The sequence below is a fragment of the Vigna radiata genome, chromosome 11, assembly GCF_000741045.1.
Source record: "Vigna radiata var. radiata cultivar VC1973A chromosome 11, Vradiata_ver6, whole genome shotgun sequence".
NCBI lineage: Eukaryota > Viridiplantae > Streptophyta > Magnoliopsida > Fabales > Fabaceae > Vigna > Vigna radiata.
In genome coordinates this window covers 1,537,140-1,561,486 of record NC_028361.1, presented here as the reverse complement: position 1 = coordinate 1,561,486, position 24,347 = coordinate 1,537,140, and the positions used below count along the sequence as shown (strand labels likewise).

At 31.2% G+C, this 24,347-nt stretch overlaps 4 protein-coding genes across 4 annotated transcripts; 1 reads left to right on the top strand and 3 right to left on the bottom strand.

Moving 5' to 3' along the window:
• Positions 1–623: 623 nt before the first annotated feature.
• LOC106777086 (protein SEH1) lies at positions 624–3,407 on the top strand. Its single transcript, XM_014664605.2, has 8 exons — positions 624–854; positions 1,072–1,183; positions 1,500–1,600; positions 1,769–1,846; positions 1,942–2,097; positions 2,363–2,475; positions 2,736–2,862; positions 3,003–3,407. Exons 1-8 carry the CDS (start codon positions 693–695, stop codon positions 3,132–3,134), a joined length of 981 nt encoding a protein of 326 aa, XP_014520091.1. The 5' UTR covers positions 624–692; the 3' UTR covers positions 3,135–3,407.
• Positions 3,408–3,945: 538 nt separating this feature from the next.
• LOC106777430 (probable WRKY transcription factor 53) lies at positions 3,946–5,517 on the bottom strand. Its single transcript, XM_014665013.2, has 3 exons — positions 5,030–5,517; positions 4,824–4,952; positions 3,946–4,749 (listed from the first exon to the last, which is right to left on the bottom strand). Exons 1-3 carry the CDS (start codon positions 5,314–5,316, stop codon positions 4,122–4,124), a joined length of 1,044 nt encoding a protein of 347 aa, XP_014520499.1. The 5' UTR covers positions 5,317–5,517; the 3' UTR covers positions 3,946–4,121.
• Positions 5,518–8,503: 2,986 nt separating this feature from the next.
• Positions 8,504–11,423, bottom strand: LOC106777423 (MYB-like transcription factor ETC3). Its single transcript, XM_014665007.2, has 3 exons — positions 11,212–11,423; positions 11,044–11,131; positions 8,504–8,776 (listed from the first exon to the last, which is right to left on the bottom strand). Exons 1-3 carry the CDS (start codon positions 11,240–11,242, stop codon positions 8,653–8,655), a joined length of 243 nt encoding a protein of 80 aa, XP_014520493.1. The 5' UTR covers positions 11,243–11,423; the 3' UTR covers positions 8,504–8,652.
• A 9,150-nt stretch (positions 11,424–20,573) lies between these two features.
• Positions 20,574–23,007, bottom strand: LOC106776958 (ethylene-responsive transcription factor ERF061). The gene has a single exon (XM_014664442.2). It carries the CDS (start codon positions 21,714–21,716, stop codon positions 20,727–20,729), a length of 990 nt encoding a protein of 329 aa, XP_014519928.1. The 5' UTR covers positions 21,717–23,007; the 3' UTR covers positions 20,574–20,726.
• Between the last annotated feature and the right edge of the window lie 1,340 nt (positions 23,008–24,347).

Below are 24,347 nucleotides of genomic sequence, written 5' to 3'. Positions count from 1 at the left end.
ATATTGATGTATATCATACCATTACAGCAATTATACTAACATTCCTTATTCACGTCAATAAGTCAACTTTAATTAAGGACATCTTATTTATTATTCATGTAGCATATATCCGTTCTAACACTATCATTGAATTCCACAAAATAAATTATATTTACTTCTATTTAATTGACTACCTTAGTACATATTACTTTGCTACTACGAATCATAAATAAAAGAATAGAGAAATTTCAAGCAACAATTATATAGTAAAAGATTGATTTTTATTTTTCTTTAAAATATATAAAGATGAAACTATTTAGCCTATATGTTTTTATCTCAACGAATAAAAACTAAATAAAATAAAAATGAGTTAAATATGTTCTTATTTTTTTAGCTTTAGTTTTAAGTGAAAAGTGATTTTTTTTTAATTTTTTAATTTTAGAGTAAAATTTAGTTTTTTTAATCAAATTTAATTTAAAACTTCTTAATTATTATAAAAAATTATATTAAATAATATAGATAATTCAAATACTAAAATAATAAAAAATTAAGAAACTAAAACATATTTAATCCAATACAAATTTAAAACATGTGAGATTACAACCTTAATTGTTGAAAGAAATACTCAGTATTATACTTTATTTAGTTCTAAAACCCCGGAAGCAGGATTTTAGGTTTGAGCAGTTTGAGAGTATTTCTTCAGTGAAAGAAACATGGCGAAGGAAATTTTGACTCTTGATAATGCGACAACCTGCACATCTTGGAACCTTTCCGGTACCAGACTCGCTGCTGCTTCCGCTGATGGCACACTTTCAATCTTCGATTCCCGCGATCCATCTTCTTCTTCCTCCCTCCGTTCTACTTTCAAATCTAGGGTTCGTCTTCTATTTTCTTTCCTATTTTTCCTTTTACTCTTATTAAATATGTAATTCGGACTAGATTAAGTTTTACTAAGACGCTAATGCATTAATAAATCGTGAGTTTTATGTGTATATGTTGTTATATATTATTGTTATTTACAAACAGACCTTGTAGGATAATTGTTCACTTTAACATGGTCATTCCTTATTGTTCTCTCTGTGGTTTCTAAAGGTTCTCGAAGGAAACATCGTGAAGATTGTTTGGGTTCCACCAGAGTACGGTGATGCAGTCGCGTGTATTTCCGCCGATGGAATTATGTCACTGTGGGAGGAGGTTGCAGAAGGTATCGTTGATTGGTTTTTTGTTAGAGTTGAATCAGTGTGCTTCTTATGGCAAGCATTCAATGGCTTAAGCTTTGGAACCGAGTTGCGCACTAAATATTAACTTTCTTTTTGGAAAATAGGATCTGGTTGCAATTTTTTACGGCATGCTGTGTTTTTTGTTTAGTGGGTAGTTTTGCATATTCTTTACGACTTAGTTTTAAATCCAGTTTTTTAGTTTTCGTGATGTGATTCCTGTCAACAGATTTTTTCATTCAGTGTGTTACTTTGTAAAATCTTGTTCAGTTAATTTTGAAATTCTGAAAAGTCGATATGTAGATTCGCAGTCTCTTCAGTGGAAGATGTGCAAAAGCTTTGGAGACAGTTCAAGCAAAGTCCTTGATGTTCAATTCGGGATCTCTTCGACTAGTTTGAAAATGGTTAGTTATATGGCTAGACAATGCCATTGATATTTATTTTGGAACTATACTTTTATCTATTTCTGCTGACTACATTGTGCGTACATTATTATTTACTTACGCATGTCATAGCTAGTTCAGTAATTATTTCTTCATTGATTAATTATTATTATTCTATTAACATTTTAGGTTGCAGCATATTCAGATGGCAATATAAGAGTTTTTGAGCTCTTGGACCCCTTAGAACTGAGAAACTTGCAGCTTCAGGTGAAACTATATATTCGAATATAACTATACCTTCCGTCACAGTAACAAAACGAGGCACTAAATATTCTTTTTCTTTTTTTCGTCTCACATTTTAGGCTGAATTTCAAAATGTTATCGAGTCGGTGTCTGCATTTGGAAAGGCTTCGTGCCTCTCTGCATCCATATCTTGGAATCTACAAAAGGGTGGAAGCCAGGAATCAAGCTTCCTTGTAGGTTTTAATTCAAATACATCAGAGCTTAATTCTTCGAAGGTAACTCTAGTCTAGAATTCCGCCCTGTTATTTTATTGATTTCAGTTGTGTTATCTATATTTTTTCATGGTATGATTATTATTGCACTCTAGAATTTTCGTCTCCACTTTTCTGAACCGTGGATAACCTTGCAATAGATGTAAGCTGTGAGCCTGTGACAATGGGCAAGAGTTCAGTATTGCAGCAGAAGCACATTCCACATCTTTCTTCTATTAGGTTTTGGCGGAGGATTATGTCTTTGACTTGAGATGTTTATTTTCCTCAGGTATGGGAATTTGATCAGGCTCATCAAAGATGGCTTCCGGTAGCAGAATTGGCACTGCCTGAAGACAAGGGTGATCAGGTTTATGCTGTTGCATGGGCACCAAATATTGGCAGGTAATATGTGCAAAAGTTTAGAAAAATGTTAGTTACATTTATTGGCTGGGACTTCCTCGTACAACCTGATTGGCAACGACTGTTTGGATAGGTTGATAGTCATGATCTCATGTAGTCAACTAACATGAGGAACTTTGTTATTCTACTAGGCTCGGGCTGTGCTTATGTCTATCTACCACCTGTGTCAAAGAAATATGAAAGATCCTTTTCTGTTATATTATTATTTGAATATATCAGTAATTGGTATGATTCTTATGTAGACCGTATGAGATCATAGCGGTTGCAACTCACAAGGGACTTGCAATATGGCATCTTGGATTGAACCCTGACCATGATGGAAGACTCCCGGTAGAGCGAGTTGCACTACTCTCAGGTCACCAGGGCATGGTATATGAATGACTTTAAATTTATCTCTTATATGTCCCCTTCTACTCTTCAATTTGTATTTAAGAGATGATGTGGATGTTGAACTTAGCTTCTGATGGGTTTATACGACAATGTGTTGCTTACTGTCATATGTTACTTAGGTGTGGCAAATGGAATGGGATATGAGTGGAATGACGTTGGCTACTACAGGGCAAGATGGAATGGTCCGATTATGGCAGTCTAATCTCAATGGCGTTTGGCATCAGCAAGCTGCATTTGAACCCACTTCGTAGCCACCAGAGCGGTTAAACGCATCCGTTTTATGTGAAAATGAATCTCAAATTTTTGTTCTCCGTAAGGAAGATTAAAATGCCCAGTCTACTTTTGAATGGCGACCGATAATTTAAACCGCATTCAGTTTGTGAGGTGGCATGGGTTCTCATTTCTTGTTTTTGTTTTTGGCACACTCAGAAGTAACTATTAAATATTTCTGTTGTAATTTAGGTTGACGACATTTATCCTGTTAGATGAAAGATCTTTCAACTAAGTATCATGCATTTTGTACATATCACACTATTGCTTTCCAGTAGCTACAGATAAAATTTTCCTTAATACAGTACTGTAAAAACACTTGTTAATTGTTGATCAAAAGGATCTATCGAAATCTGATCACCGGATGTTCAGAAAGCTCAACGCAAGAGAGATGTTACTCCAATTCCAGTCATTTCGGCCTCACATTACCCAGGCCTACACCCATCATTATTTTTGGGCCCATAAACACAGTTCATGCGGCAAAATTATGGGAAAGCTTGACTACAGAAGCATCTGTGGAAGAATATCTGAAGTGTCAATTATTACTTGGCTGCTTCCTCTGTGAACCTGTTGTTACTTAAATTATGTCTTTTAAGGTAAATAATACACATGTTTCACGAAAACAAATTCATTGTATTAATTTATGATATAATCATTTTTGTTTACTAAAATTAATAATTAATTTATTTACTGTGAGTACTATTATTAAATATATATTCTAACAAAGTAAATTAGAGAAGGAAAGTACTTTCTTAACCCTCAAGACTATGTTAGCTGAAGTCAGCTTAAAATGAATTTGAGTCCTAAGAAAGTTATGTTTGAAGAAATTCGTTAATAATTTAATAGATCAAGGAAAAACACCGGAGTTTATTAGTGCTGTCTGGAGTCTAATACATCATCGTAGTATCTCCTTTTTGTTTCTTCAAATACTAACAATAATTTCGACAAACACTATGAAATTAATTTTCTCAAGGGCACTTAGGATGAAAACCCCAAGGCATTGAAGGGCAATCTCCACCGATTCCCGCTGTATCGAGTGAGAAATTGAAGTCAAAAATTGGAGAATTGGTGGTTGGTGCATCAGCTAAAACTATCCCGACAGCATCAGAATCAGGGCACGGCTTGTCAAAGACCCTATCGAATTCATCATGTAAATGAAAAGACGGAGACACAAGATAATTTGATTCAGGTGAGTTCGGAGAGAAGAAGGATGTTTGGGAAATGGTGCTGCAAAAGGGATCATTCTCCAGTACAAAGGAAGGAAGAAACGTGTGGTGGTTATCATGTGTCATGCATTCAAATGAAGGGAATGGATGTTGGGTCATGTTATCCGTTTCGGCAATCAACGTGTTTGTGTAGTTTGTAACTCTTTCTCGCGATGACTGTGCATGATGAAACTGAATGTCACTGTCACAACCTTGAGATTTCTCTTCTGTATCTGCTAACTTTAATGACAGAACGACATCTTTTCCCTGAGAACAGACGTGGTTTCCTCGGTAACTTATGTCAAAGACATTGGGGTCTTCTTCTGATCTCTGCACTTGTTTCGTGGCGAAACAGCCCTTAGATTTTTGGAATGTGCACCTGTAGTAGCTTCTGCAAATGTAACAATCCATTGTTAATTGTTGTGATCAGTGACCAATAAATTTCAAAATTTTAAAAAATTTCACCTGGGATATTTTGCATTGAGGATGTTTTTCTGTCCATATTTTCTCCAGCTGTAATCATCTTGCAGAGGTTCTTCAACCCCATTGTGGATCTTCACTCTAACCTGTTCCTTCCATTTGGGCATCTTCTTTCTGAAGCGAAATTGGAACCAGTGTTAGAACAAATAAAAATAACAGAAGGGGTTGTCTTGTGCTGCTAAAATTTGTACCTTTTCTTTGCATTCTGTTTAAGTTCTTGATGATCCTTGAGGGCACCTTCATGTGGTGACGAAGTTTGAGTTGGTTGATGCATGGTTTCTGAGTTTGAAAATGGTGCATTCGGTCTCAGAATAAGCAAGGCCTTGTTGTAAGAAGACAGTATACTCTGCAGTAGTGAGTCTCTGGTGTGAATGGAAGAGGGTATATTGAAGTCTTCCTTCAACTTTCTTGCTATCTCCAACCCCTGAATTAGCTCACTCACCAGTGCTTTCTGCACCCAACTCTTTTCACTTTCCATTTTACTCTATCTATCTATTGAAATGGCAACTAAGTTTTGAAGTTTAAACTGATTTGTTGGAACAGAGAATTGAAATGGCAAAAGCTTAGTGAATGATGAAGCAAAGGAAGGGGTGCTATGTAATTGTCAAATGTAATGTGTGAAAATGAGTCAAAGTTTGACTGAGAAAATGAGTTTTTGAGCTGAGACTGGTATTTTGTTAGTGAGCAATAGAATGTTGACCAAGTCCAGTACACGTCAGCTTAATGATACTATTGCTTCCTAATTTACTATTTGTTTAAAATGATTTTGAATAGAAGATTCTTGGATAAGAAAATTGATGGTGAGAGGATAAAATTTACTGTAAATAATTTAATATTTATAAATATTTATTAATAGTGAATAATAGATATTTTAATATATTTATAATTAAATTGGATATAATATCATATTATTTTTGTTTATAGATATTAATTATTTATAAAAAAAATTAAAATTACAAATTAACTTATATTTCATTAAAAATTTAATTTAATTATTTATTAGGTTAAATTTTAATTTAATTAAATTTATATTTTATGTTTTTATAAAATTATTTAAAATTTATTTTTAAATTTTATAGAATATTTACATATATCTATTAATATTTATGAGTTTTAAAATATACATACTTTTTTAAGGATAATCTAGGAATAATAAATCAAATAACAATTTTATTTGATTTTTATTCTTACCTAAAGTTAATTCAATTCGATAGTGACCAAATGAAAAGGAAACAATTTACATATTATAGTGTGAAAAAGAGAATTAATATCGAAATGACAAAGACGCCTATGTGCATGCACTTTATTTATCCCTTTCACTTCTAGAAGAATATTTTGACTAAAAAAATACTTTGTTTATCCCTTTCACTTCTAGAAGAATACATTATTTTCTTTATTTGTTTATAATTTTTTTAATAATTGTGTAGGAAATACTATAACTTATAAAAGAATATATTGTTACGGAATAATTAATAATAAAAAACTGAAAATACTAAAAAGAAACATGTTTAAATGATAGAAAAGGAAAACAAAGAGAATTAAGAGAAAACTAATTTTCAATTTTGATATTGTTGAAAAGCTTTTTAAGAGAAAAATTTATTGAAGTTTCAATCATATTAATGAAACTGAAACTAAATAAAATAAGAGATTGATAAGAAGAAATTGGATTTGTTGCCTCTTATTCACTTTTCTTACCGATACAATTTTGGTTTGTACATTGAAATGTAATTATGATTTGATAAAAATAGTTATTTTGGTTTTCCCAATCCCATTTATAGTCAAATATTTTATTGAATTTATAATTAATTTTTTTCTTAAGGGAAGGTATTTTCATAATTTAAAGATCGTTTGGTTTTAATAATTTCTTTGAATGTTATTGTATTAATCTTCGTATTTGTTTTAAATCATGTATTTTTCCTAGTTTGATTGTAATAAAATTCTTATACATACTTTAATTTATTTGTTGATAATCGAAATCTTATTCATGCAAACTTCTTAGTCTTGATTTTGATTTAAGTTGATCGAAATCTTATTTATTACCATACAAGCTTATTTATGATTCTATCCATAATATAAAATAAGTTTGAATCTTACATATCACTATTAGGATAGTTCAAAGATTTAGAAAGCTTAAAACAGATTTAAAAATGATATTTTTTATATATTAATAAAATAATTTATATTAAAATATATTACAATTTTATTTAAAAATTATTCTTTTAACTTTTTTTACACTTTTTTTTAAAGACTTAAAATAATTAGTACTAATAAAAAAACATTTTTTAAGACATTATTTTATTGGAGGAGGCCTAAAGTAAATTAGTACTAAAGAAACTTGTGAACATTTTTTTTAGGTAATAATGACTTTATCTGTTTATACCATTAGTTAATTTCGTCACTGTCGAAATCTTATTATCATTGCATCTTCCAAAACAATAGCACAGATAAAAGTACAACTATCGTTTCCTTCATTCTTCTTTTGCTTAAGTAAAGATAAATAGAGTTTTAGTTTTTTTTTTTTTCCTCATTCAAACAATTATTTACTTTGGTGAAATATTCTCACTTAAATAAGAATAAGATAGATCATAATGACATTTTATTATTTAATTGAATATGGTTTAAACGACAATAGAATAAAGTAATGTTAGGATTAATTGTTATGTTACATATAAATATAAATAAATATAATAATGATTATGAATTAATTGTTACAGTTGTATTTCATAGATGAATAAATGTCTTTGCAAGGTTAGAAAATGAACCTCAACTTAACATAATAAATTTTATTAGCATTTTGAAGCGAAAGTATAAAATTTCTATGTAATTTTTATTAAAACTAAATACAAATCCTTTACAAGGTACTTCTATAACATTAATAAAGGAGATTAATAAAGAAAAATCATGTAATTAACTTTTTTATTCCTGTATACCAGATCTTACTATCTTTATTTATTTTTAATTACTAGTTTTTTAAATTTAAATAACTACCCATAATAAAAAAAATCTATATAATAAAAAAATGTTTCGAATAAAATTATACAATTAAGATTACTTTTTAAAAAAATATTTTTATAAATTAATATTGTTTTTTATAATGCATAAATGGTGTTCTGAAGTGAATGTCATTTTGTGCTTATTCTTCTATTTCTATTTGGAAATATCATGTTTTTTTAACAACAACAAAATACTATAATCTTCTTGTTAAGTCTTTCTTATTCGGCAGTGTGTACAATGTTTATATTAAAACTTTATTTAACGATTCTAATCTGGTAATCAAATTATATATGGTAAAGGATTTAGATATCGTGAGAGAGAAATTAGGGATAATACTGATTAGGAGACATTCAAATAAAAAAAAAATGACAAGTTTAAATTATAAATCACTCAGATTAAATTAGTCTAATACACACTTTTTTATACAAACTTTTTCATAGCTTCTATGACACTAACATAAGTTTACGATTCAAGCAGAAGGAATACAATGGGCGACACAAAAATTTCAGAACAAAATTTATTCAGTTAAATATATTTTTAAGATCTTATCAAACTTCAGATTTTTATTTTATTTTATTTTATAGTCTCTTGGACTTTTACTCTATTTTTAGTCTTTTATTAGGTTTTTCATCATCAATATCAGTCCTTGAAAGAGATAAAAAAAATACACAAAAAATATTGTAACCCTTAGAAACTGATATTGATAACAAAAAATAAATAAAAGTCTAAAAATACAGAAAATATTATCTGAAATCTATAGACGTGTAAAACATATTTAACTGAAATTTATATATTTATGAGAATTATGCCCAAAAAGATATCAAGAATCTTTGGCTTTACTTTGATTTTTTGTAACAGAGAAAGTGTGAGTGTGTCTCATAATCCAGAATCTCTCTATCTCTTCTGCTTTACGACCCGGAATGCGACCCGCTATCAAATTCCACCTATTCAATTGCCAATTCAAATTAACGTTAATGTATTTTCAATATTTTTACTTAAAAGAAAAAGTATGCAAATTATAAATATTAAATCAGATAATCAAATAATCTTCAAATAAATTGTTTGACATTTATAATGGCCCATCACTATTACCCATTGAAATTCTTTATTATAAAATTAATAAAAAAAAAAAAAGTGCAAAGATTATGCATTTTAAAAGGCTCGTGTTCAACCGGAAAATGTGTGGATAAAGAACCTACAAGAGGATAAGATTTTGTCCATGATTTATTCGATAGAATTTATATTTATGATAAATTGTAATATAAAATTAAATGATAGGTATTCTGAGTAGAATAAAAGGGGAAAAAAAGAAAAGAAAAATTAATGTGACATTCAAACAGGAAGTATAAGTGTATTAAGTTAAGAAGGAGGATAGAAAACATATCTAAACATCTTTCATTTTTTCACAATGCATAATTTGAATTTTTTTTATATTTGTTTATTATATTTCAAAGAGATTATCTAAATGATTGTCTAAATTTAAAGAGATTATTTAATTACTTTTAATATTAGGATGATACTGCTGGTTTTTATTTTTATTTTTTTATCACACTTGAGATCACGAATGAATATGATATTAAAAAAAAAACAATCAATAAATCCTCTTTTCTTTTTATTATGTAATTTGGAGTGGAAAAATGGTGACTGTACCCAGATTTTTTTTTTCAATATTTATGAAATTCACTAGTTTTTTTTGCAGTATTTTCAATAGGATAAAAAGGTACAAATAGACAACATGGAAGATAAACAAACTTAAAGAAATAAGACAAAAAAAAACACTATAGGATATAACAAATAACAAAAACTAAAAAGTTAAAAAAATAAGCAAACAAAGAATAAATAATACCTAATTTCAAGAGGCAAAGCTCAGAAGGCAAACGAAAATTTAAGTACTCAATTAACTGTATATATCTATTTTTAAAAGTGATTTTGAAATAATAAAACGATATTAACAAATATGACTTGTTTCTAAAGTAAACTTTCAACAAAGGATTCCAAATATATATATATATATAGGACAAGGAAGAAGGGGAAACAATATGGTGGGTATCGTGCTTAAAAGTGTTTTATTTTATTTAAGAAAACACAGAATCATAAATATAAAATGTAAAATAACTTAATTATCTAATATTTATTTATTCATGATATTTGTTATTCTACTTACAATATAAAAAAAAAAATATCTCTTTTCTCTGCTTTTCCTTACCACGAAATTTAAAAATCGTCTCATTTTTATGTTAATTTTTCTTTCTTTCCACTTTCATTATTAACATCTTGAGGGGTAGAGATAAAGAATTATACAGGGACGAACTGATAAAATAAAAATTAAACTTCTCTGATTAAGGAAATAAAGAAAATGAAGATAAAAAATATCAAAAACAATATAATAATTATCATTGTTTCTTAAAACTAATATTTCTTTCTTCAACTGTACATACAGACACGTTACTTTCATCGTCAAAGTGCGAAACAAACATCCACCAGTCCGTACTGTATTGAATAATTTACGTCTGAACTTTTTATTTTATTTTTGTTCATAGAAAAGAAGTTAAAAAGATTATATCACAAAAGAAATAAATAGTCGAAAAATAAAATTGAAAATTTAATTATATGATAGACTACAAACAAGTAAAGAGACAAAAAGAAAATATTTTAAAAAGTGTACAGTCAAACTAATTTGATAAAAAGTAAAAACAAAAAATGAAAACACCAATATAATCTCTGTTGTATCTCCTTTAACCAAAAAAATAAAAGTAAAAAAAAATGATATTTTAATATATACATATTTCATACTATTATTTTTGATTTTTTAAATCACGATTATCTACCTTCTCCCATTTTACGAACCAAACCAAACGTTTAAGAGAAGAGTTATAATCTGTTTTGTAATTAATTATTGGTGTGTAAGCAATGATGATGCCTTTAGCCAAATAACTCATTACTACCAAATAGTCAATGTGAGCCATGAATGGCCAAACTTAATGGATGAACATTCTATTTTTATAACCATTCATTCCTCTGACCTTTAAGTCAACTTATATAATCATCTACGGTTAAAATCCTATCTAGCTGGTTAAACTACAAAGTTCTGGAAACTTCAGATGCACTTGCACAGAATTAACAGAAACCGAAATCCTGGTTAAGGTGCAATGGAGTTTTCTGATTGTTTAAGAAAGAAAAATGCACTATAACATAAAACATGGAAGCTTACTTGTCTCCGACCAGGTTGTACATCCTATGAATCAGATCCTCTTCTTGCTCGCTCATGTGTATCACTTCCCACTCGTTGCTGCTCACTTCTGCATAGTATTAATTAACCTTTATCAGAATTTCCGAACAAAACGCAAAAACTTATTATTCAATTGATGAAGAAAAGAACCTTCTGATGTCGTAGTTGCAGTCGTGGACATCTTCGCCTTCTCACCTTGTTGTTACTGCTGATGCGAACACGAACACGAACACGAACACGGAGGGAGAAAGGGAAGAACGCAGAGACTATAATGCTTAGAGGAATTGAATAATTTTGTTCTTAAACTGCTCGAATATGAGAGAACTTATATACGATGTAATTGTACGCTGCTTCTATATAATAATTATAAAAATATTTTCATGAAAAATATATAAAATAAACTAATGAGGCAATATTGGAGTTGGGAGATAAAAAGGTAATGTTATAAAATGTATTAGTATATCAGTACAAATATAAATGAGTAATATTTTATTATATTCATTAATTAGCTCTGTCTCTGGTTGTGGGTCAGTCAAACTAATGTTAATTTATATAACCTTCTAGAGGATATAAACAGAGTGTATTTTTATATGGAAAATGATATTTTAACACCATTTTTTAACACTATTTTGACACTGCACACGTGTCAAAATATGGTTGGACGATTTTAAATTAAAAAAATAAACTTTAGTTTTTCTCTTCTAAATATACCCTTGCCTCAACTTTTTTAATTTGAAATCATCCAATCACATTTTGACACATGTACAGTGTCAAAATGGTGTCAAAAAATAGTATTAAAATATCATTTTCCTTTTTATATTACAGTTAGATAGAAAATATTGTTTAATATTTCACGATTTCCTGTATCAGTAGACAGTCCGTTTTTTCAGATTTTCAACGGAAGGTGTCAGATTCACGTAAAGTAAAAATATACAGATTCCTCACAACACTTTGCACGTGTGAACATAAAGCAGAACAAAATATTGGGTGACTTTAAATTTCTTTTTCTTCCGATTGAAAATATTAATTTAGTTATTTTATGTGTGAAAACATATCTAACATTTGGCATGGCCGTACAAGACTAGAGACGCTATGATTGATTTACCTCGATAAAGGGAAAAAAGACTGCAAAGAATTTCACTGACAACGAACGAACTTTCTAAGGTTCGTGTCCAATGTTTGTAGGAGGAGATTGGATAATTTGTTGATGTTTTTTGTTTAGTAATTTTGATGACAGAGGTTGAAAAGGGTAAAAAAATGACCGCTTGGTGGATACATCACATGCTGGGAACGGCTGGTACAAAACCATCCATCTCACTTTATAAAATGATGAGTTTGACTAGTAGATATCTGTATTTTTTGTGATCAATAAATTGGAGAATAACATTATTGAACCATGAATAATCCAAATTATGATTTTCATAATTAAATTGTTTTTTAAATATGGACAACTCTTGTCCATAACAATAAAACGGTTATGATATGGTGTTTTTGTATATTTTAATTAGAAATAATATATATAGATAAATGTAAACTTTATTTTATAAATTAGTTTTATTAGATTGTGTAACATTTAAAATCTTCTTCTTTTTAATGAATATTATATTTATTTTGTCCCTTCTTCCATTTCAATTGTTTCATTTCTTCTGTAAATGTCTATTGATGTATTGACTATAAGGTTAAAGTGGTTATGGTTTTCATTTTTTGTTCATGGTGCTTGCATTCTTTTATAATGCAAAAACTTTCCTTCATAATACTTATATATATATATATATATATATATATATAGAAGTTATATTTGAATGAATTGTACAATGGGTCATTTTAAAGAAATTCAAACCATTTTGTTTACCAAACACCTTGAATACAATTTTTGTAACAAAAAAATAATTTAGCAATTTTTTTATAATATTTTAACATAACATACATGTTTTTTTTTTCATTAATTCGTTAATTGGTTGTCATTATGTTAACATGTGTTCTAAATCCAATACAAAAAATAACCTATTTTATGTCTAAATATTGTTAAAAAATTTCCATTAACATGTCATTGTTCTTTTTGTAATATAATTTTCATAGTGAATTACATAAACTTATTTATTGATAAGTATTTTGAAATATATAAATTACAAATTAAAAATTATGAAAAACGAACATCTGTATTTTGAAGAAGATTTATTTTTATTCATTTGACAGGTATCTGATTAAATATGTATTTTGTACCCATATCCTAAAAATTATATGAAAAATAAATCACTCTAAATAAACAATTAATTATGTACCTCTTGCAAAATAAGTCAGCTTAATTTATCTTGCTCATGTGTTTTGTTGACATAATTTTTAGCTACCTACGTAAAAATATAATCTTTTAATATTGTTTCCAGAAGCAACTTTATAAAGGATAATAATATTTTGATAATATTTTTTAACAATATTTTAACATCATTTACGTGTCATTTTGTGATTAGTCCATGTTAATATTTATGATTAATATTAATTGTGAAATAATATTAAACCAATCACGATACATAAATAATGTTAAAATATTGTCAGAAGAATGTTATCAAAGTATTATCATCCTTTTTTAATATAAAACGATTAAAAAGTAAACTATAAAAAGAAAACAATTATATATACAAATTATAACCAATGGGAAGAACAAGTTATTTTGATAACAATTATATCATGTAGTTTTTTAGAATTGCTTTTCATTCTGGTAATGTGTAATTTTTTGAAAGTAGAAATGTAATTTAATATATCTATTTTTATGAAATTCATAAAAAATTGTACCTATAGAAATTACAAGCTAAGTAATTGATTAAAAATAAAAGTATATGATGATGCTCTTTAGTACTCACATACCATAGCACATGCACATTTAAGCGATTCGATATTGTATTTTACATTCCATTAGATTAAAACACCACTTTTTGTTAGCTCTTGCAATATTAGAGTATAATTTTAAAAAAGTCAAATTATTTATATAAAAAAAAAACTGTAATAGAAGAATGTATATTTGAAATTTCAAATTGAAGAACTGTATTATTATAAAAAAGTGAGTCATTGTCGGTGACGTGGTATAGAAAGAGACGCATCCAATTAGGCTTAATGGTTGATTAACTGATTCTAGAAACTTGATTTAATATGGAATCTGATAAAAATAATGTTATGTTGTTGGTCCTTTCTTGTGTTCATAGATTCTAGAAACGCATGCTTAGACCAAGCTTTTGTTACTCAATATATCACATCATTGAGGTCACTTCACAATAAATAAATAAATAATTTATACGAATCTTAAATTCTAATATTTATCATAACTTATGAGCACAGAACAATTCAAACTGTGCAAGATATATTATATTAACAGTAAGAAACCCATCGATTAAAAACATTCAATATTCTAAAAATCAAATAAACACATATTTAATATATTTCTTTAACAAACACATTTTTTTTAGTGTTGTAAATAAAATTAAAACAAAAATAACAATAATTAATTCTGTTATGACCATAAACATTATATTAAATCTAATAAGTTATAGTTTAGTCGTTATGTCTTTAAAACAATGAAAAATATATATAACGTTTAGGCATAAGAAAAAAAAAGGCTTCTAAATATAAAAAGTTTCAATCATATAAAATCACTTTTTTTACACTTTCTTCTCATTTTAATTTTCCAAACTAGTCTTTTTTTTTTTTTCTATTTTCCCTTCTTTGATTTCTCTCTCCCACTTTCAACTACAACTAACAAATGAAAAAAAAAAATTGTCATCATCACCTCAGTTCAGAGTATCCATAATATAGATTTTAAATCGTTGAATTTCTGGCCAGTTATGATTTTAGGACTCAAGTTTGCTGAACTAATTGTCCTCCTCCACTTTTCAAATGTTCTAATGTAAGGTATTTTAATGGAATAATTATGAAATACTATGAGAAAGAGCCATTCTAAAATAAGTAAGAAAATAATGAGATTACAAAAACATTACTGAATAACATAACTACATTGATATTTAGAGAAAACACTTTTCCCATATAACAGTGAATTGAACAGAATCATGTATCCTAGGATAAAAATTGCCATAAATATATTGCAAATATAAATTTATTAGAAAAAGGTTTTTACTTTTGTTTCTTTGATAAAAGGTATTGGATTTGATGTTGGAAATATTGTTGGGAAAGAGGAAAGAAAACATAAGAAAAAGATTAAAAGGCATTTTGTTATAGGAAAGAGCGACCCAACCGTGGGAGCAGTGTGGTATGGTTTGACCAATTATTTTGGTGTGGAACAAAACTGCACTAACTTTTTAAGGTGGAATGTTCAATTCAAATCAAATCATCAAACGAAGCTTCAACGTGGAAAGTGCTTACGTACCAACCTTTTATCTTTCACTCCATCAATCAAACAACAACATGCTTCATCCAATTTTGTACCAACAAAACATCTGCATTATTAAAAGGTTCATTTTAAATTTAATTTGGGATAATGATACTTAGAGAATATTTTTTTGACAATATTTGAACATTATCTACATGTCATTCTGTGATTGGTCCAAAATTACTCTACAATCAATAATAATAATTGTACCGTACAGTCCTAGGCTGCACATTTCTCTTCCACGTGACCGTACGGTCCTTCCACATGGTCGTGCGGTCCTCCAACATGGCTGTCCGTGCGGTCCTCCTAGGCTATCCTCCCAGGCCAACCTCCTAGGACGTCCTTCCATAGCCATCCACCTATGCCACGCCAACTGGTAATGACCCATTAAGTGCTTAATGAAGATTAAGGTGTGAATGGGCCATTATTAACCCACGAAAGGTAAAAGCCCATTACAACCAGTATAAATAAAGGTTCTAGGTATGTCTTCAAACCAGATTGCACTCGCTGCAATTATGCATTACTTTCATCTCCTGATATCATCGTTCGGTCATTTACTTATTTGACGTCGAAGTGCCTTTGACGGGTACCCTCCCTCTCGGTTCGGAGAACAAAAGGGATAACCAAGAACTTGGAGTACGAGGAAATAACAGCACACCGTTCGGCCTTCAACAGGTGACCACCTTTCCTTCGTCAGACCGTTCGGCCTTCTACACAGGTAAAGCGTCCAGGATTCGTCCTTCCAGTCTTCAACACTCGGCACCACTTTACACCCGAAACAATAATAATAAACACCACCATGGACCAATCGCAGAATGACATGTAGATGATGTTCAAATGTTGTCAAAAAAATATTATTTAAGTATCATTATCCTTTAATTTAACTTAAAAAAATGAATTTGTAAAATAATATCGCACTATTTATATATTATAAATTCATCTTATATTTAATCGATATAATATTTTTAATATTTGTAGTTTACAAAATCATGATCATATTGAAACAAAATTTTTGCATATAATTCGATAAATTTCTAAAATGTTTTACAACGTGAAAAATAAATATTTTAATAATTTTGGCTAAAAGTAAATAAAATGATTTTGGGAAAAATATAATTACTGGTGAAAGTGATAAAGAGAGAAATGTATGGAGGAGCGTGGCTCTTCTGAGCGTCTTGGCAAACAACTGTTAAGTTGAAATTGAATCTGAATTTGCATTTGCATGGGTAGTTAGCTAACAGGATCGTTGTTAGCATTACAGTTACAGATGGTAGTGTACATTCTTTAAGGAACTGTCGTGTCCCTAAAGTAGGTTGAATTATAATAAAGAATGTGATATAAATTTTAATTTTGACTACTTGGGCTTCTAGTCTAAACAAGTTTATATCAGGTTATTTAATCTGATTTTAAGAAAATTAAAAAACAAAAGTAGTACCTTGACTTTATCTATTTCATAAATCATTCATATATTTCCATTACAAACCTATATATTCAACTTGTTTTTCTTTTAATTAAATTAATATTTTATATATATATATATGCTTTCTAAAGGTCAGCTCCGTCTTCGAGAAGGCTAGCTTCGTCAATGCGATTGTCTTATACGTGAAACAACAATCATTATTGTCGATTAAAAAATAAGGTACAATAAAATATTCACCGTATTGATTAAGGAAGTCGTTCAGTACAATACATATCTTTAGAAAATAACCCTACTCACATAATCACGCCCCTCGACATTATTCGAATGAGGCTTTCGATTCTATCCAATGTAGTCAGTTATTTTGCGCAACAAAATATTAATAATTTATTTAAATTACTTTTGACAATATGATTAATACAATCATTTGGTTAAATTTTTAATTTTTCTACGACATTTCAATGAATACAATCAGTTGCATTTATTTTAATAAGTAAGATTGAGATGATTTGATTTGTCGAGTTAAGGTTATTTTATTGTTTGTTTGTTATTATTATCCTTGAAGGTTTGTAAAGGGCAACTTATTTTATTAGTTAATTGATTGAAAAGATGTTGGAAAGCACGTGAAAACCGTAATTAGTAAGATATTTAGGAGGAAGAAAGGCTTAATGACTTTTTCTTCCAATGCGTGATCTCACCACATCATGATGGAAATCTGAAGAAAGCATGGAGCGTTTTGTCTTCGAATCTTGCCACTAAATTTGAAGTACCAAGATCTCGAGACCCCACTCAAACAAAGTCAACGTTTTCCAAAATCTTTTTCTATAGTTTCTGTTTTATGTATTAACGTAAAAAAGGGATTCTTAGAAACCTTCGAAGAATGAGCAAGAAAGCCTTAAGAATGTATATATATAATTATAGAACCCTAAATTATTTAAAAAACATGAATAATAATAATAATAATAATAATAAAAAGGTGGTAAAATTGTGAAGTAGTGAATAAATTAGGAATAGAAGTTGATAAGTGCCAGTCACGTGGTTGGCTTCCCTGACAGTCCGTTCATCCGTTGTCTGTTTCTATATCACGAATTGCTGAGACTGAATGTTCAAGTTTTGTTTGAAGAATCGCCATGAGTACAGCCTTCGCCATTATCTTCTGCCTTCTTTCTTCCTTCTTCTTCATCTTCTCAGACGCTCGTGTTCCCTTCCACATTCACTTTCACCGCACCAATTCTAATTCACTTTCCAACACTCCCAAATCTCATCAAAATCAATGGCAGCCCAAAATCTCGAACCCCAAACCTCAACCCCTGATCAATCCCAACCCAATGCAAAAACCTAAACCTCTTCCCTTCACAGTTTTCAATTTTGACCCTCGTAATCCCAGAAATCCGTTGCCGCAGTCCTCGCCGGTCGACTCGCGGAAGCCGCGTCAACGCTCCCAGAACCCACTGCCACGTGCCGGTGTCAGACACGTGGCACGCGGCTGGACCAGATTTGGAGTAGTTGAACCCGCCTTGTTTCGCCAACGTGGCATGGAGAGGAGGTTTACTCCCCTTGACCAACGCATGAACGACTCTCACACTGGGTTGGTCAGAAGAATCCGCAAGTTCTTGAATCGCTTCTAGTTTTTATTCATCGTATATTCTTAACACCTACGTATACTTCTAGACCATATACGCGTACGTTACCTAGTCATGTATTTATTTACGTATGTATCTATCTCTTCACTTTTTACTTTTTCTTTTCTTTTCTAAAGCCTAATTAATCATGCCTATTTTATTCATATATGTATTTCACGAATTTTATTATCTGTCTATAAAATAAATCATTACACCACCAATTTTACTTAAAACTTAACATAATAAAACTATTTAGTTGTTTTCTAGTTATGGATTATATAGTTTTAAATAGCAAACACAGTATCCATCACTTGATATTTAAAACATTAAATTGATAAAATAAAAGTTAGCCTATTCTAAAATTAATAATCCGGAAGTTATTTAGAAGGATAAAATTATCAGTTTTTAAAAATCGATGAGGTGGTGTAAGGAATTGCTTGTAAGTAATGGGGCAGTCAATGCTCATTCTATTGAACCCGTTAATACAAAAGTTCCACTTATGGCCCAAATATGAGAACAAGGCCTAAAGGTTCATTCAGTTGACAATTAAAAAGACCCAAATATATTTGAACTTAAATTGTGATATAATGAAAAATAAAAAATAAAAAAAAAATCAAGACCTTAGTCTTTGGTCGCGTAATTGTACGTTGCAAACATTGCTGTCTGTTCCTGGCATATTCAATTCTGTAGCTGTGATTGCATCAGAAAAGAAAATGTTAGGATTGCATTTGGTGTGACTAAATATGAATAAATAAATAAATAAAATATAAAGATTATTAGTTTTATCATATGGTATAGTCATATGATTCAAGACATGCATTATAAAATTCCTTCTTCCAAAGCATGTTCCACATCCAAGACATGTTCCACAATCTCCCCAACCTAAGTGCGAAAAACACGGTGGTCGACTACAAACATTTCGTTACAACAAAGGATCCTATCATATGCCTGTCTTCCTTTCCTCATTGATTTAAACAATGCAAAATTAAATATTTTTTTATTTAAAACTAAAGTTCCTGTGAACTATTTTATCTATAAGATACTTTCCAAAAATTATTTCTAGCATAATACCAGTAAAAACAGACTTTTTTTTTCTTACTCTTGGGGGTATTCACGTATGTTATATATCAATAAATTAGAATATATAATTAACAAAAAAATAATTAATTTTAACTTAGACTTAAACTCCAATAATTTAAAGTCATGTCAAGGATTAACATTTATTGAGATGCATTAAATAATACATAATATCCACGCAATTTTTGTGATTGGTACAAATTTTCAACTAAGAGAAAAAAAAAAGTGTGTGAAAAATATGGTGCTAAACCTTCTTTAGTTATTGTGTTCTAAGAAAGTGTTCTATATGACTATTTCAAACAGGCACGAAAGATTGTATGATTGTAGAGAAATAAGAAGAATTTTATTATATCATATCGGCTGCTAAAGATTTTAAGCGACTTGATTTTGTGAAATATATAATATCATGTCAAATTTAAAAACTCCAGCAAAATTCCACTTTAATACTAAAGTTATTAATAGAATTTATAACTTATTTTTGTAAAGAAAGTAGTAACCCATTACTGTATAATAATCTAATTTCGTTACTCCAATAGTAAAAAATTAGATAGAACTTTAATAATTAGTAAAAATTGAATTAATTAAATCTTAAAATATCATATTTTTTATTTATATATTATTCGTCTATAAAATAATGCATATTTTTGTTCGACAGTGAGAATAAGACTTAAACCAAATTTAGATAGAAATTTAATATCATATTCAACTTAAAATTTTAAGAAATTATTGAATATATGAATATTCTTTTTTATATATCGTTAATCTTTTCTTCATATATGACTCACCCATCCTTAGAATTACAAGTAATTCTTATTTATATGAACGACGAAGCTGTAAGAAATTAATGTTATGAAATTAGTAGAATATGTTATCATGATACAAGTTTAACAGTAATCAGAACTGAAAGATGAAATTATAGAGTATGAATGATGGAGGATGAAGGAGAGAAGAGAAGAGAACAGAGTAGCATTGCAGTGATAGGAAAATTTATAATGCAAAAGGAAAACTCCTGAAGCGAGCCTTTGAGCAAAAAACCAAGGCCCTAACGGCAGCCATAGCAATTCCACTCAAAATGCTAAGAAACCGCTCTCTCACCAGACAAAAACCATAACAAAACCACACAACACTGATATTTTCGTTTTCATATTATACACATCATCTAACAAACATTCTATCAAACGGCCAGAACTTCCCAAATCAACTCGGGATCGAAAGAAGGTAACCTCGCCAGAGAACAACCTTCGAACTCCGTCTCGTCTGTTACCATCATTGGACACTCCGTCGAAACCGAGGTCGGCGAGTTCTCCCCCTTCCAAATCCCATCCTCCGAAACGGTCGGCGAAAACAACTCGTTCGCCCAATTATCGCAAAAAATCGACGGCGGTGACAGGGGCAGCGACGACGACGAGGAGGAAGCGGAGGAATTTATCTTCTCGCTCTCCTTGCGGTTGGCGTGAGCGGTGGCAGAACTGAGCTTCTTGGCGGCGATCTTTTTGGCTCTCTCCCTTTTCACCTTCTGGCATATGGCCTGGATTTTGGCGTCGACGGAGCTCTTCAAGGCGTTCAATCTGGCGGAATCTCCGAACCCCAGCTTGGTCGGGTCCTTCAAATTGGGGAAATTCAAACGCGCGTACTCTCCACGTAGCTTATACGCGGCACGGTCGTAGGCGTAGGCGGCTGCTTCGGCGGTGTCGTAGGTGCCCAACCACACTCTCATCCTGTTCTGGGGAAGTCTAATTTCGGCGACCCATTTGCCCCAGTGTCTCTGTCTCACTCCCCTGTAGAGCTTTTTCTTGGAAGGGTTGGTCAAAGAAGAAGTCAACGAAGCAGTGTAAAGAGAATTTATAGACGGGTTTGCGAAGGAAGTGGGAAGAAGAGAACCGTTGCCGTTGCCGTTCCCGTTCCCGTTCCCTCGGCTTTCTTGGTAGAACTTTTGGAGGATGTCCCTCTGGCGAAGGTAAACGGAAGAGCCCAAAGGCTCAAACCCGGAAGATCCAAAGGGTTCTAAATAATCCAACACGGAGTTGCTACTGGTGGCGTTTGTTGGGGGACAATCTGAGAAGATTGAGTCGAGGGTGTTTGAGCCACTGGTTAATATGAGCTTTGATAAGGAGGAACCAATATCAGTTCCAAGCTGTGAGTTTCTTTCTTGCATTCCGTCCATGGTTTTGGCAAAACCTTAATCTCCAGCGTCGTTTTACCGGAAGACTGGCAAGCCAAAAGAGGAGGGTTCTGCAACAGATGTAACAAAAAAGAAGGACAATGTATACGAAGAAGGTCACTGGAAAAAAACTGGTCCCTCTTCCAAACTGTAAAAGGAAAGAAAAAACAGTGTCTGCAAGTTCTAAAGGGAAGTTTATGAGGAGAAGAGAGAAGTGGGAGAAGAGGAAGACGAAGATGATAATTAATATAGACAATGGGTTGCGGTGGGGTTTGGAACAGTATGCTATGGTGGGAGTGTTGGTAATTAGCATTGGGCAGGGATTATTTATAGAAACAGGAAGCACTTTCCTACAGATTTTTTCAAACCAATCCCCGTTCACACAACGTGATCGTTTCATTCGTCTCAAATTGTCTCTGTGACCATCTTCTTTCCCACGCTAAATTACTTCACTGCCCTCGCTTAGCCACAGGTACTTCTCTATCTATGGCTCTACATAATTAAGCATTGATTTGGCTAATTATTGCAGAAATTCAAAACCTAGTACCATCCTTGGAGCAAAAGGTACATATACATGAGATACTTTTTCCCCCCAAGTTTTGGGAAAATTTTAATATAAACACACTTCACAATCTTTTTTCGTTTACTTTGTAGTCCTATATTAAGAATATATGATATGATTTCAGTAAAAGGTATAGGTTTTGGTGTAAATAATTAAGAGATTTTGCGAAGTAATTATTATATTTTTGATGGAGAGGGGGAAATGAGAAAAAGGGGAAGAGCATAGGAAATTGGCAAAAGTCAAAGGCAATAAAGAGAGTAGAGCAGTAGAAGCAAGAGTGTTGTTCATTTAATTTAATCAAAGACAGGTATTAAAGACTAAAAAGAATTGCACTTGATCTTCACCAAAAGAGAATTTGCTGGAAAAAGAAGAGGGGGCAAGAATTTTTATTGTATGGTTTATTAGGGGTTCGGATTTGACACCTTCGTGGTCCATCTACATACAACAACAACAACAGAGAGGGTCCATGTCCATGACCTCTGCACTGCATCATCATCCAACCAGAAAAAAGCCTACTTTTGCAATTTATTGCAGCGATATATCAGAACGTGATGAGAGAGAGCTAGTTTCACAGGTCAGAAGATGTCATTCCAAAAAGGTCCTTTTCTGCGTCAGAACCACGCGTTTCCTACATCAACACGTATCATTGCCCTTCTCTTACCAGTAACATTTAATTCTCTCTTACTGAATCAAACTCACCTTTTTTTTTTTCAATCTTTATACATATCACTGTAAAATGAACATATTTATCTTCGATTTATGACTGTAAAAATTACCATTTCCTTTAGAATTGCAGTTTGATCTGATCAGTGTGAGGAATGGGAGGCATTGAGAATGAAAATATGCATGATTTGTTTGAAGATATGTTTGTTAGATAAGCAGTGATAGAGGATAAACAGTGGGTTTTGTTATGTTGACTTTGAACGGTGCCAGCGAAAACAGCAACGTGTCTATGCCACCTATCTCGAAATGGAACCGTAGCATTGAATGTGAAAGCGATAGTTTTGAAGGCATTTCCGGTTGAAGACAGAAGAAGTGAATTAGTGAACAGTGACAAAAAAATTTCCCAGAAAAAGGAAAAAAGAAGCAATCATGCATTTGTACAAGTAACAGAGGGTTTTGTGCAAGACACACATGGGGAATCCAGGCATTATACACTGATGGGTGTCAACCTCGAAGAAAGTTTGGTAAGTCTCGGTGCCCACCGTGAATCGTGTGTAGTGTAAGAAAGAGTACGTTAAAATGAAATTGAAATTGTGCGCATGCATTTGGAAGGAAATGCCTAAGCAAAGTCGTTGATTAGTGGTATGGGGAGCACATGGTGATTGCCAAAGGCTCTTCATTTTTTTCTTGTGGTAGAGTTTAGCTTCTGATCTGAAGCAATCTTTTAGACCCTCCTTTTCAACTCAACAGCAAAGCCTATGTTTTTCCGTATACAAAAATCAACGTGAGGAGTGGGCAAGAGAGCTCTATTTTATGTTCTGATGAAGAAAAAAAGAAAGATTTTTTTAATTTATTTGTTTGAGCGGAAGGCACGGATTGATGATTGAATGATTGGTGTGTGATGGTAAAAAGAGAAAATGAGAAAGTGAAAGAAGAATGGAAGGCAATGAATGGGCATGGCATTAAAGGCGTAAAGGTGTTTGTGAAAAGGAATGGTATGGGATGGTAGGCCTTTCTTTGAAATGTGAGGGACAGCACTCGTGAAAGCTCCCAAACCCTTCCTTCTCTTCAATTTATTTTTCTGTACCTGCATGTGACTCCTCTCAACTCTTATCACCGTACGCGTGGCAGTAACACTGTTGCAATCCATCAAGGGCAATTGCGTAAATGCGGGACCAGCAGATAATAGAAAGGGAACGCGTGAAGACGGTTGTGGAACGTGGGATTCACTCTGAAAAAGGTGTGTTTTGGCAGTATACGATTATTGACCTTTTCTCGTTACCTTTTAATAAATGCAAAACATGGCAGTATACGGCGGAAAGTTGGGCCGCGCCCTTTTCTCACTTTCTTTTCCTTTTCTTTCACACAACTTCACTCTCTTATCTCCTCCACTCTTCCATATCCATAAC

Coding starts and splice junctions, on each gene's coding strand:
- LOC106777086 (XM_014664605.2), top strand. CDS start 693: ATGGCGAAGGAAATTTTGACTCTTGATAATGCGACAACCTGCACATCT. Junction 1,601..1,768: donor CTTCGACTAGTTTGAAAATG/GTTAGTTATATG, acceptor TTAACATTTTAG/GTTGCAGCATATTCAGATGG. Junction 2,476..2,735: donor TGGGCACCAAATATTGGCAG/GTAATATGTGCA, acceptor ATTCTTATGTAG/ACCGTATGAGATCATAGCGG.
- LOC106777430 (XM_014665013.2), bottom strand. CDS start 5,316: ATGGAAAGTGAAAAGAGTTGGGTGCAGAAAGCACTGGTGAGTGAGCTA. Junction 4,953..5,029: donor AAACAGAATGCAAAGAAAAG/GTACAAATTTTA, acceptor ATTTCGCTTCAG/AAAGAAGATGCCCAAATGGA. Junction 4,750..4,823: donor CTCAATGCAAAATATCCCAG/GTGAAATTTTTT, acceptor TTACATTTGCAG/AAGCTACTACAGGTGCACAT.
- LOC106777423 (XM_014665007.2), bottom strand. CDS start 11,242: ATGTCCACGACTGCAACTACGACATCAGAAG. Junction 11,132..11,211: donor TGCAACTACGACATCAGAAG/GTTCTTTTCTTC, acceptor AATACTATGCAG/AAGTGAGCAGCAACGAGTGG. Junction 8,777..11,043: donor TACAACCTGGTCGGAGACAA/GTAAGCTTCCAT, acceptor GCAATTGAATAG/GTGGAATTTGATAGCGGGTC.
- LOC106776958 (XM_014664442.2), bottom strand. CDS start 21,716: ATGGACGGAATGCAAGAAAGAAACTCACAGCTTGGAACTGATATTGGT.